Consider the following 14,196-nt stretch of genomic DNA (forward strand, 5'->3'; position numbering starts at 1 on the left):
CTGCAAAGCTGTAATTATATCCTGCATAATCAGCCCATTCCCAGTGTAATTAGGAGTGCCACAAATTTAAAACTGTGACCTCAGTACTGAGGGAAAAAGTGTGTGGAAGAGAGTTTATACTGCATGCAATATGTCTTCCATGTTTTGTTGACAAATTTAAAACATAAAGAAAAAAAAATAACATGTTATCAAAGTCATCATTCAAAGGACTCATCGTCAAAAGTGTTCCTGATAAGAGTTTTTCCTCCCTCATTTCTAATATCTGATACTCATCAAGCTCTTTGTATCAAATCCCATGCTCTTCCCATATGTTATGAAAACTCTAAACCCCTTCAGGTACTTGTCAGTTCCTCTCATTCAACTACCGTCCACTGTAGGAATAAAGATAGATGTGCGTGGATTCCTGACACAATGTCAGGCTAGTGTAAACCAAGTTTAAACTGGCAAATAGGTCCATCAGTAAAGTGTCTAACTTATAAGCAATGTGAATAAATTTAATCTTAACTAAGAATAAGGAAGTCGATCAAACATTAGTAATCACATATTATAATGTTTCAAGCAAACCATTCGATAAATACAATAATAACCACATTAATAAAACATATCAACAGCAACAAAACTTCTCAAATGCTTATGGGTCAGCACTATGAGAATCTTAGATGAATTATCTCATTTAATTTTCAAAAATGGCCCCTGGATAATAAAGTTATCACCTCCAGTTTTCACAGAGGAAACTGAAGCCCAGGGGATGTTAAATAACTGCCCTGGTTAATCAGTTGGTAAGAGTAGGGCCAGTTTTGAAGCTTGGTCCAAGTGAGTCTCAAGCTTGTGCTTGTTTTTACAACCTTCAGGCTACAATGTCTATTGATTATATGTTACACAAGCAATTTAAACCAAACATTCTTGTCCTTACTCTTTTACTAAGGCTCCTGGTGAACTAAAACTGTTAGCAATCAATGAGGGGTGGGAAGAAAGCAGGAAGTGAAAAAAAAAAAGCAAGATTCCCCACCCCCATCAAATTTAGGAACTCCTTTCCATTACTGTGTGAGTTGATACTGTCTAAATTACGTACATGTTTACTCACAGCCCATAAGTTACTAAAGCACCAATTACAAAATAGAATGCACTCTTGTATTTTTCAGATTAAAAAGGCTGATTGACCAAGAAACTGAGTCCCAGGAGAAGAAGGAGCAAGAGAAAGAGAAGAGGGTCACCGCCCTGAAAGACGAGCTGACCAAACTGAAGTCTTTTGCTTTGATGGTGGTGGACGAACAACAAAGGCTGACGGCACAACTTGCCCTTCAAAGACAGAAAATCCAGGACCTAACCACAAGTGCAAAGGAAACACATGCTAAACTAGCCCTTGCTGAAGCCAGAGCTCAGGAAGAAGAACAGAAGGCAACCAGACTAGAGAACGAACTGCAAACGCAGACCACAAAGTTTCACCAGAACCAAGAAACAATTATGGCGAAGCTCACCAATGAGGACAGCCAAAATCGCCAGCTTCGACAAAAGCTGGCAGCACTCAGCCGGCAAATTGATGAGTTAGAAGAGACAAACAGGTCTTTACGAAAAGCAGAAGAAGAGCTGCAAGATATAAAAGAAAAAATTAACAAGGGAGAATATGGAAACTCCAGTATCATGGCTGAGGTGGAGGAGCTCAGGAAACGTGTGTTAGAAATGGAAGGGAAGGATGAAGAGCTCATAAAAATGGAGGAGCAGTGCAGAGATCTCAATAAGAGGCTAGAAAAGGAAACATCACAGAGTAAAGACTTTAAACTTGAGGTTGAAAAACTCAATAAAAGGATTACGGCTCTGGAAAAATTAGAAGATGCTTTCAGCAAAAGCAAACAAGAATGCTACTCGCTGAAATGCAATTTAGAAAAAGAAAGGATGACCACAAAGCAACTGTCTCAGGAACTAGAGAGTTTAAAGATAAGGATCAAAGAGCTAGAAGCCATTGAAAGTCGTCTGGAAAAGACAGAATTCACCTTAAAAGAGGATTTAACTAAATTGAAAACATTAACTGTGATGCTGGTAGATGAACGGAAAACAATGAGTGAAAAATTAAAGCAAACTGAAGATAAGTTACAAGCTGCTGCTTCTCAGCTTCAAGTGGAGCAAAATAAAGTGACAACGGTTACGGAGAAGTTAATTGAGGAAACTAAAAGGGCACTGAAGTCCAAAACTGATGTGGAAGAAAAAATGTACAGTGTAACCAAAGAGAGAGATGATCTAAAAAACAAACTGAAAGCAGAAGAAGAGAAAGGAAATGATCTCCTGTCCAAGGTTAATGTGTTGAAAAATAGGCTTCAATCCCTGGAAGCAATTGAGAAAGATTTCCTAAAAAACAAATTAAATCAAGATTCTGGTAAATCCACAATAGCATTACACCAAGAGAACAATAAAATTAAAGAGCTTTCTCAAGAAGTGGAGAGACTGAAACTGAAGTTAAAGGATATGAAAGCCATTGAGGATGACCTCATGAAAACTGAAGATGAGTACGAGACTCTGGAACGAAGGTTTGCTAACGAACGTGACAAAACGCAATTTCTATCTGAAGAACTGGAGCATGTTAAAATGGAACTTGCCAAGTACAAGTTAGCAGAAAAGACAGAGTCCAGCCATGAACAATGGCTTTTCAAAAGGCTTCAAGAAGAAGAAGCTAAGTCAGGTCACCTCTCAAGAGAAGTAGATGCATTGAAAGAGAAAATTCATGAATACATGGCAACTGAGGACCTGATATGTCACCTTCAGGGAGATCATTCAGTTCTGCAAAAGAAACTCAATCAACAAGAGAACAGGAACAGAGATTTAGGCAGAGAGATTGAAAACCTCACTAAAGAGTTAGAGCGGTATCGTCACTTCAGTAAGAGCCTCCGGCCCAGTCTCAATGGAAGAAGAATCTCTGACCCTCAAGTATTTTCTAAAGAAGTTCAGACAGAAGCAGTAGACAATGAGCCACCTGATTATAAGAGTCTCATTCCTCTGGAACGAGCAGTCATCAACGGTCAGTTATATGAGGAGAGTGAGGACCAGGATGAGGACCCTAATGATGAGGAGTCTGTGCTTTCCTTCAAATGCAACTCATCTACTCCCTGTCCTGTTAACAGGAAGCTCTGGATTCCTTGGATGAAGTCCAAGGAGGGCCATCCTCAGAATGGCAAAATACAGACTAAACCCAATGGCAACTTTGTGCAACCCGGAGATTTAGTCCTAAGCCACACACCTGGGCAACCACTTCATATAAAGGTTACTCCAGACCATGTCCAAAACACAGCCACTCTTGAGATCACAAGTCCGACCACAGAGAGTCCTCACTCTTACACAAGCACTGCAGTGATACCAAACTGTGGCACCCCAAAGCAAAGGATCACCATCCTCCAAAACGCCTCCATAACACCAGTGAAATCAAAAACCTCTGCTGAAGGCCTGATGAATTTAGAGCAAGGCATGTCCCCAATTACCATGGCAACCTTTGCCAGGGCACAGACCCCAGAGTCCTGTGGTTCCATAACTCCAGAAAGGACAATGTCACCTATTCAGGTTTTGGCTGTTACTGGTTCAGCTAGCTCCCCTGAGCAGGGACGCTCTCCCGAGCCGATAGAAATCAGTGCCAAGCACGCGATTTTCAGAGTCTCCCCTGACCGGCAGTCATCATGGCAGTTTCAACGTTCAAACAGTAACAGTTCAAGTGTGATAACTACTGAGGATAATAAAATCCACATTCACTTAGGAAGTCCTTACATGCAAGCTGTAGCCAGCCCCGTGAGACCTGCCAGCCCTTCAACACCACTGCAGGATAACAGAACTCAAGGCTTAACTAATGGGGCACTAAACAAAACAACCAATAAAGTCACCAGCAGTATTACTATCACACCAACAGCCACACCTCTTCCTCGACAATCACAAATTACAGTAAGTAATATATATAACTGACGACCCTTCCTTATCCGGTTTATACTGATATTATTGCAAGGAACTCAGTCCTTTTTAATTATCCCTCCACATCCCCCCAAAGACTGACTGAACTTGTACTTTGGGAAGGTTTATGCATGAACTATCCAAGAGTATCTGAAACTAACCAAGTGTTGCCTGCATAGTCATATCAAGTGTGCACTTACTGTATATCTTTTCATTTACATACCCTGTATGGAAAATATTTAGTCTGCACTTGTTTAAATACATCTTTATGTATTTCATTTTCCATAACTCACATTAATTTGACTGCAACTTGTCTCGGTGAAATACTTTAACATTATAAAGCAGTAAATAATTTGTTATTTTTACCATTGCTTGCTGAATTTTCTTTTGGTCATTCTGTGGGGTTTTTTTTTTTCTGCATGTATAATAGAATTTTATTTCCTGTTCATAATGTCTATTAATTCTTCATTAAAAACAAATAGGATCTATTTTCCATTTATAATCAACTTCTGATCACGTATTAGAGGAGAAGGAAGTAGTTGAAATAAATAAAATTTTATGGCTCTTTGATTTCAAGGTGAACTACAAGACCTCACAGGAGCAAACTTGACTTCACGCTTGAGATGTATCCTAATATCCCTGGTGCCCAGCACAGTATTTAGCACATATTAGGAATTTAGGAACTTAATAAAATGTTTACTCATAATCGCTGAATAAAATAATATTAATTTGCTTTTGCGAGCATGTATGAGCTGAGGCATGTCAGGTGAAAATAAGAAGTGTGTTAGGAAGCCAGAAAAAGTACATTTGGAAATACAAGTTACCTTGACAACCAAGAGTTGACTGTGTTTCTATCATACATTAAAAATCCCCTTAAAATGTTTGTCTACATCTAAACCTAGAATCAGCCACTAAAACATATGCTCTTGAACACTCTGCTTCGAAGCAAAAATGTCATTATTGTTCCTTTCTCCTATTTGGCTCCCAGAATAATTTGAATTACTTAAGGTAGCTGCTTCTTACCTTGCTTGTTAGTGGTCTGCATTCAGAAGTTAAACTTAATTGTAGGTTTTTTTTTTAACCTTCAAACAAGCAAATAAAAAGCAAAGATAGTTACAAACATAAGTTATAGAAAAGGCATATTTTTTAAAATACTGTATGTTAATTGAGGAAGTTTCTTCTGTGATTATTGTTACATGATTTTCAAGGTAGGTGAGAGAAACTCAGTAATCCTTAAAAAAAAAATGCATCCTAGGAATTCTGATACTGGGACTGTCAGCATAATCTGTACCTCTGTAGCAGAGAACAACAGCTTTCAGAGGAACATTTCATATTACAAATCTGGTCCCCAAGCCACATTCCAAAAACATGATTTCAGACAAAGTAGCTCACTGCCATTTTCCGTTTTCCAACCTTATAACTGTTAATTTAGTGTGGTCAATTTTATTGCCAGTTATTGATTTTAAACACAATTCATTTAGACACCCGGGAAAACTGTGAAGATCTTTAGAAGTAAAAGGCATCTTTCACAATTATCCTCCTTTCCCTGCAAAATCAATTTCATGATAGCAAAGCAAGGATTTGTTGACAGAAACACTTCCATGGTGATGAACTGCAACCACCAATGCTGTGGGCTTGCATCATCATTAAATAAATTTGGATGAAAGCTGAGGTTAGTGATGAATGAGAAAGCTTCTGTTTAAACACATTTATCTTGGGAATCGGCAGTGACCCAACTGTATTACAAAATACATGACAGTCTAAATGTTTTCCAAAACTGTTTTTAAGTTACCTTGGATTAGAACTTTAGAAGAAACTACAACTGTTATTTTACATCTTTTAAAGTAGACACTGATAATGTTGCTACATGGGATATCTTTTAAGATAATAATCAAGAGAGTATATATAAAGTTTTGGTGAATAGCGATCAACTAATAAAAAACAGAAATAGTTTATAATCAACTAATACTAAACAGAAACTAGAAAGAATTAAACTACAAAGTCTTCCCAGCACTTCCCAACTTTTGTCACATGACACAAACAGAAAACACACTGGATGGATAAAGAGGCAGAGGTGATGAGCTGAGGGACTCCTGTCAGCCCCAGGTTCCTCCTGGCAGCCCCAAGTACTGAGGAAAAGATCCATTTTTGGCACACTTGTAACTAGGTTTGAGAGGCTCTGGACTATTCATTAGTTGAACTGTTTTGTAAGGATTCAATTTCTTATCTTACGTGAGCCAGAGCAATTTTATATAATAAAGTTAATACCCCAAGTCCTGTGCTCTATGATTATAATGCATAAATTCTCATTTCATCATCCTGCTCCAGGTATTAACTACAAATAGGCTTCCCAAATAATTAACATTATTGGAAATCTACTGGACTTTCAAGGAACTGAACCTCTTTTAGAGGTTCCTCTACTAGGACCACTTCAGTGTAACAATTCATATCCACATCAAAATTTATGAACACTGTTGTATTAATAACATATATTGATTACTAAAAGTGCTACTAATCAAAGTTTATGGTAAAGAGAGCATCATCTCTAAAAAAAAAAAGTTTCTTTTCCATAAAATCATACAAAGAATGACACAGAATAGATTTTTGGCCTTTAATTTCAAAAATAATTCTTCATAACTCTGTGTGCTTGTGTGTGCTTATGTGTATCTGGGGTTCCAGAATTTTCTTTTTATTTCACATAAAATCACAGATGAACCCTGAAAACTAGGAAGGAGAGAGGAAATGTCACTGGAAAATCTTCATATGAGATATGTGAAAGTGGAGGGTTGTGTTCTTGAAGAAAAGAAGGCCCTTGAGAGGCTCATAGGAGACATGACTGTTTCTATAAACATCAGAAAAAAATATCTTCCTTTCATTTCATCTGAGGTCCTACCTTCAGAACCAAGATTCATTTTACTCAGTCCCCGATCCTTTTAACTTTTTGAGCTGCAACATTCTATCACAGTTTTGAATGATTTTATTTTATGACATTTTATTTTATTTTAATGACATTCTTCTTGCCTTTTAAGACCATTTGCAAAGCTTTCCCAAGAAAGCCACTACTCTCTGAGTCATCCTTACAAGAAAGACATTGTGCATTACAACTGGATCTTTACATACAAAGGAAAGTCTCTTTATATGTGTTCAAGATGATGACAGGATTATATAAATTCTATTAGTACTTAAAGAGAGTTTCTACAACTACATTTTGTAATGCCAAGACATTAGGCAAAGGATAAACTAGGTTGCACTGTGAGATGACCATAAAAGGGATATTTAATTTAAAATTTTTAGACTTGTAGTATAAGGATTCTGTGATCTTTATTGACTAAAATATAACTCCACACAAAAACATATTTTTCACAGCTGTTTTGATTCTTAATCTTTACTAAGTGAGTGTCCTTTGAAACTTGTTAGACAAAGGCAGGGAGGGAGCTTTAATAACACTCTAGTTTCCCTACATTTTGGCTTCTGATATTGTCTTTTCTTCCAGATAATCATTTTGCTTTGTAATCCTAAGAGAAAAAATAATTAGGCAATAATGCATGCCCAAAACAACAGGATCTACATTTCTCAAAGTAAAATTCAAAACACATTATGAAAATCCCCTGATGTCCCACCCAGGGCTATCAAATCCCAATCTCTGAGGATAGGGCCCAGGAAGCTGCATTTTTTAACAAGTTCCTCTGCTGATTGCTATGTACCTAAAGAAGGAATTGGGCTTCCCAGGCAGCACTGATGGTAAAGAACCCACTTGCCAATGCAGGAGACATTAAGAGACACAGGTCTGATCCTTGGGTCAGGAAGATCCCCTGGAGGAGAGCAAGGCAACCCACTCCATTATTCTTGCCTGGAGAATCCCATGGATAGAGGAGCCTGGTAGGCTACAGTCCATAGCGCTGCAAAGAGCTAGACATGACTAAAGTCACTCGGCACACACACACACACACAAAGAAGGAATTCCATTGTTTTAGACATTTCTATTGATATATTGATAAACACAAGCAACTATGTTCTGACTCTAGTCTTGCTCTATCAGAATGAATTACACCTGTTTGAGGAAGTGTGACTATTCCACCCTCTAGTGGCTGGCATGACAAACAGATGGCTTATTCTCCAGGTTTCCTTTTTATTCAAAAGAAAAGCTCAATAAAACCTGCCATCTTATAAGGTAGGAAGGTTCCCAGTTTTACAACAGTAGCAAAGCATAGATGTCTGAATCTTTGAGCAGTAGCAGGGTATCTGACAACTACAAGCTCTGTTTCACCTTCAGGTCCCAGGGCCTCAACATAACCCTACAGAATTTCTTGGGAATGGTCCAGAATACACATTAATTAAAGAGAGCAGTTTGGATGAGGCAAAACAAAGGACTCCATTCACCTTAGGCCACAGTGAAGCAAATCCAAGAAAGAATAAGGAAGATAAGTGGTTCAATAAAATTCCCAAACCTTAAAACTCCTTAAAACTCATTTTCATTTAGATTAAGCTCCAAGTCCTTTCTTTTGCAACTGGTGTATCCTTCTACTGTGCAGTCAGAGCAGGTACCCCCCAAAGGCAAGGCTGTAGGATAAAGAATCCTTAGGGAGTCGAGCAAGTTAACCAGCCAACACACTTCTAAGTACCTTATAATCTGATAATAAATTAACGCTGTTCATATGGCAACACATACAAATCTGTCAATATTCTATCAGGACACCAGGTTTTACAGCACTTAGAATGGTGCCATAAAAATGTAATCTGGGCTAACCTTTAGCACTGCAGTCAGCAATCTGACAGATAATCCTTTCATGGCCTCATTTTAAAATTTATTTTTGTCACAAAATTATTGGTCAAGAGAATAAAATTTATCTAGTTATGTGAGATAATTTTTTTGAAAGCCTGAAAGTTTTATTTTAGTGAGTTTCTTTTTCCCACATAGCCAAATGGTTCTGTATGATATTTTTGTGAGGTTACCTAAAACAGATCCCTCCCCCCTTTTTTTTTTGCCTATCAGTTTTGTTTCTTTTTCAAAGGCTAGTCATCTCTGAATAATCAACAATAGGCCATAAAGACCTACAGAGGCTGTCTCACTCTCTGCCATTCTTTAGGCCTCTGGAAGGGTGGAGTAGGATTACTGACATAGCACCCCTGTCTCAGTGACATGCACAGCATATCAGCATTAGTGTCTCCTCTTCAGAGAACCACAATGGACACAACGGATCGATCCACTGACAGTGACAAACTGAACGGTGCGGGTACTAAGGAGAAAGATTCACTGTCCTTCAGGAGCTTCCTATATCTGGTATACAGAGATGAGAATCTTGAACCAGACTAAAATAAGCCTCAAAGCAGCTTTAAAAATCTGTGCTGAGGAGTTTCATTGCATAAGGCCTGTTTCTACTAATTTGATAGTTAGGCCTGGAGCACATGCATATTTGAACATTTTTATTTGTATTAATACCTTTTACCTTTGTCTCTTTCAAAGATACCATACTACAAACCAGTATTTTCAGATGAGCTCCCATTCTTCATATGCCTTTCAAAGAAATAAAGTCTAGACAACCAACCAACTTTGCTTTGGTTGGCAAAATGGGGGAAAGGTGAGTTTCAGCAGGATTCCTAAGAACTTAAGAAATAACCCTTTACTGTTTAGAACTTCCTAAAGTCTTCTCTGAGTTTCAATCCCATTTGTATTAGCTTATAATCATCACAAGTGATTCTATGTTTTCCATGAGGATACAAGCACCATTCATTCCTCAACAAATCACCTACAAGAATGAACCCACAAACATTTATGAAACACCTAATATTTACTCATTGCTGTGCAAGACAGCTATGCAGGTGATAAGACTTAGAATCTAAGGCAAGAGTTGAGAACTACCTTAAAAGGTAATTAAGAGCACAACACAGAAAAGGAATTCTGTAGATAGCAAGTTCTATAGGCCTTTGGAGGAGGAGTAGATTACCCTTGACAGGGTTCAGGGGTCAGGTTTCAGACACAGATACGACCTGACTGGAGGAGAGGTAGCTGTCTGAGAGAGAAGGAAAACTGGGGTAGAGATTCCAGGAGGATCTCAGAGCAGAGGTGGGGGGGCAAGCAGGAGAGCAGAAAACTAGCATTCAAGGAACAGTGAGTGATGCAGTGTGGCTGGGGAGTGGTCACAAAGAGTCAGACATGACTGAGCGACTGAACAACAACAAGATGCAAAGGGCACAGTATTGTCAGAACTTGAAGGTCCTTAACTACCATGCTAGGGGTACTCTGTCCTCAAAGAAGGTCTCTGGGTAGTGAGATCAGAGAAAACTAATGCTTTATACATTGTTATTTTATTTCATAATAACCCTGTAAAGTGGACATCATCACAATTTTAGAGATGAAGCTGTCTCAGTGCAAGGGGGAAGCATAATAAATCATATCTAATCCTGCTCAGAACACAGACAGGGCACCTAACATTAGCTGCCTGTGCTCTGCCTCACAGTCTGCCGCTCCAGCCAGAACACTGGGAACACCCCTACGTACACACAAGGGGCTTTTCCCTGCCTCCTCTCCACTGCTCTACCTGGGGAGAATTCTCTGCTCTAATCTAGTGATCTACAGTGAAAGGTCTGGCTCGAGCCCGACCTCTTCTGAAACCTTCCAAGATCACTACAGACGAGAGCAGCAATCTGCCTCCTCTTTCAACTCCTCCCATCTGCAGACCACTGTTAAGAGATAACGAAGGTGAAGGGCCAAGCCCCACACCAATGGGCAGGCATGGGGAAGACTGACCTGAGGATGATGCTGTGAATAGAAGATGGGAGAAAGCAAGGCCAAGGAGAGGTACAAGTTGTCAGGCAGCACTAAAGCTGCAGTCCAAGCCCACTCTATCCTAAAACAGGAGTCTGTAAGCAAAGGCACAAACTCCAGAAGTGAAGAATGAGTTTGGACACACTATCAGTCTATGAAGAACAGAGGTACCTGATCTCCTCAGAGGTGGCTGGAGTGAAAAGCATCAGAAATGAGTGACAATGATCCACAGAAGCAACATCACAACCACACACATCAAAGTTTGTAAGCAGGTGGCCACATTGACAGTCCTGACAGTGACCCAAAACCTCCAGAGAAGGCAATCTAGGGCTCAAGGTCTAGTCATCAAAAAGACAAGCACCACCAGCTTAGCCCAGAGGTGGTGAGACTTCTGCCTTTGCAGAACCCTGGAAAATCTTCCTGGGATGGCATACCCTAATTTAGGGTTTCCATTCCTCAAGCAGCAGCATGCCTTACAAGGAAAGACTTAAGGTCCCAAAATCACTTTACAAAAAAAGAATTGTGTATTTTTTGAGCTCAGGGGGAGAAGTGTTAGGGTTCAACCTTGCGTGCATGCATGCTCAGTCGCTTCAGTCGTGTCCGACTCTTTGAGACCTCACGGACTGTAGCCTGCCAGGCTCCTCTGTCCATGGGATTCTCCAGGCAAGAATACTGGAGTGGGCAGCCATGCCCTCCTCCAGAGGATCCTCCTGACTCAGGAATCAAACGCACATCTCCAGCATCTCCTTCTCTAGGGGATCTTCCTGACTCAGGGATCAAACACGGATCTCCTGCATTGCAGGCAGACGCTTTACCATCTGAGCCACCAGGGAAGCCCCTCATAACAATTAAGTACATACAAAGACCTGCTTCAATGCAGCCACCGAAAGCAATTCCTCAAGAATAAATTACTAGCCTTTACCATTTAGTCAGTTGGCTGTTTTTTTCCCCTTCTCTTTTTTAAAAAAGAGCTATTCCTTTTTGGTTCTCTGTCTTTTAATGGTGTTCTTGCTTAAATTCACTGATACCAGTCAGTTTTGAGGCCTCGGAGAAGTATCATTTTATAGAAAGAGGAGTTAACTAAAAACTGCAACAGATCCCTAAAGAGTCCATTACATGAGAAACATTTAAACACCTGACAGGTCCCTTCAGGGTAGCAGAGATCACTCTGAGAAGGACAATCTCTCTCACAGTGACAGACACAAACAGCACAATTTTTTATATAAAACTTTATTCAGATTATAACCATATATGTTTCAAAAATTTTAGAAAATATAAATGCTGCTGGAGTTGCTGATTTTAGCTTCTAAGAAGCGTAATGAGAGGACTAGGGAGAAAAATGAACAACTAGTACTATTTTCTTAGGCCAACCTATCAACTATGGCTCTATTCCAGGCGTTCTCACACTGCCAATGAGGAAGGAAATGTACTATAGGGGGACCATCCTGTAATTACTAAACACCCCTGTGCTAAGGAGTGGCAGACTCCCTCAGAGACTGCAAGTTTAAGTAATCTGTCTGTTCAGCCCAAACATAATGGCCCAGGGGCCAGCCTGGTAACTACAGGAGAGGGGCAGGGTTTCCCTCCCCTCAGAGAGCCAATCAATGCCTGGAAAATGGCTCAATCACTATGCACTGTTCAAGTACTGGAAAGAAATGTCTCCTTAGAGGGCTGCTCTCAGAACTAGTCACACTCTTATCAGTTAATAAGACAGGCAGCCTTGCAGTATGAATGTGGGCATAAAACTCACCTCTCACGCTTTGGGAAAAGTATACAGAAGTACCCATGCTGAGAGAAGGAAAAAGTGGCAGGTGAGGGGGAATCACATTTTCTCCCTGGGCTGTCTCAGCCACTTGAATGGTATCAGCAGTTTTTCTATGATGATTCTCGAAGCAGCATCTCCAAGTTTTCAATGCCTACCAAACAGTTGCACATGGAAGGTGGGACTGCACTTCAAACCTGGCATGTGCCCACACCCCTGGGCTCTGTCACTCTTGGGTTGCTCTCTGGATTGCTTTGTCTCATTTCTGGTGGTAGTCCACCACCTTCCCTGTCACCCAGGGTCAACATCTGAGTCCTGTTCTCCACTTCTCTGCTCATCCTCTAGATCCAGCCGACCCACTCTGCCCTGGTATTTCTCCTTCTGCCCTCTCTATCTGTGCTAGTACTCCCCAAAACCAGACTTCAGAACAGAGGCTACTGTAAAATAGTTAAACTATTCCATTTAACCCCACACCTCTAATACAACCATCACTTGTATTGCTGGTGATCTTTCTACAGCACTGTCCTGACCATGGCAGTTCTCCAGTCCCTCGCCTCAAAACCGCACTTACTTAGCACTTACATTACTGAGTGGCCCAAATCCAAACTTTCAATCAGGCCTCCACCTGTCACCTCCTCTCCCTCTGAAACTCTGAACATAATGTGCACCCTCACCAGGACACTGTACTGACCATCTCCTCACACATCATCAGGCCTTCTAATGCTATGCCTTTGCTCATGCTGTTCCTTGGACAATAATGCTCTTCTCTCTTTGTTCCTTTACTGAAATCTTACTCCTACCTCAAGTATCAATTTCTTCAGAAAATTCTTTATTTTTCTCAATTTTCCTCTGAGTTTCCAAAACATTTCTGTTTATACTTTTATTACAGTGCTTCATTTTGCCTCATTATAGTTTTTTTGTCACCCCTCTTACACTATAATCCTATAATCTCTTGAGAGTAAGAATCAACTGTCATTTATTTTTGAAACTCTCATATTAATGTTTCTCAAAATGCAGTCACTGATTGCATTCATCAGAATTACCAAGGCTTCCACAGATTTCCACATACCCTGACCTGTGAAATCCAATGCAAGGAATCTGCATCTTAACAAGCTGCCTGGCTCATTCTTGGGTTTATAAAAGTTAAGAACCACTGTACTACATTATCTAGGACTTAAATACTGCTGGTAATAGGTGCTCAGCAAAAGTGCACAGGTCTAACAACACACCTGGGGGTCACAGTTGGCTTACATTTGTTGTTTTCATAGAATCACTGAATGTCAGGGTCAAAGGGCTTTATAGATGGTATAACTGCTTCATTTTTTGAAAAATTAAAAGACAGAAAAAGACAGGATAGACTACGTTTTCAAATAAACTCTAAAAAAGAAAGACAATGAATAGACTAAGTAGGATGAAGACAGAAAAGGATGTGTGACAGTTTTCTAGGCCAGAGGTGGTTAGAAACACAGCCCAGTAACTGGCACTGCCTGGTCAGCTGCTGCAACTGCTATGCTTAGCAATATGTTTCCAAGAATTAGTTGGAGAGATGGGAGAACAAGAGATAAAGCAGAAAAACAAGAAATGTAAAATACCCAAAGACAATAAGTTATCATTATGATCAAGAAATGAGTACCTTAAGAACAAATATAAAGAAAAAGACAAATAAAAAAGAAAAGAAAAAGAGAAAAAAGCAAAGATAATAATGTTGACATTTGTAACAACTGGCACTTTGGATGCGCCAGGG

General features: G+C 39.8%; 2 protein-coding genes across 9 annotated transcripts in view; one reads left to right on the forward strand and one right to left on the reverse strand.

The window, feature by feature from the left end:
• The window catches only part of CMSS1 (cms1 ribosomal small subunit homolog), a 401,056-nt gene that overhangs the window by 366,387 nt on the left and 20,473 nt on the right, over positions 1 to 14,196 (reverse strand). The gene's annotated exons all lie outside the window — the stretch shown is intronic.
• Positions 1 to 14,196, forward strand: part of FILIP1L (filamin A interacting protein 1 like) — a 314,206-nt gene that overhangs the window by 291,355 nt on the left and 8,655 nt on the right. For all 4 annotated transcript variants that reach the window (XM_081572464.1, XM_081572463.1, XM_081572466.1 and 1 more), the window contains one exon: positions 1,143 to 3,918. In XM_081572464.1, the coding sequence (XP_081428590.1) occupies positions 1,143 to 3,918 (2,776 nt within the window). The remainder of the gene's footprint in view (positions 1 to 1,142; positions 3,919 to 14,196) is intronic.

This window comes from Giraffa tippelskirchi, chromosome 2 (assembly GCF_054371585.1).
Source record: "Giraffa tippelskirchi isolate mGirTip1 chromosome 2, T2T-mGirTip1v1.2.pri, whole genome shotgun sequence".
NCBI lineage: Eukaryota > Metazoa > Chordata > Mammalia > Artiodactyla > Giraffidae > Giraffa > Giraffa tippelskirchi.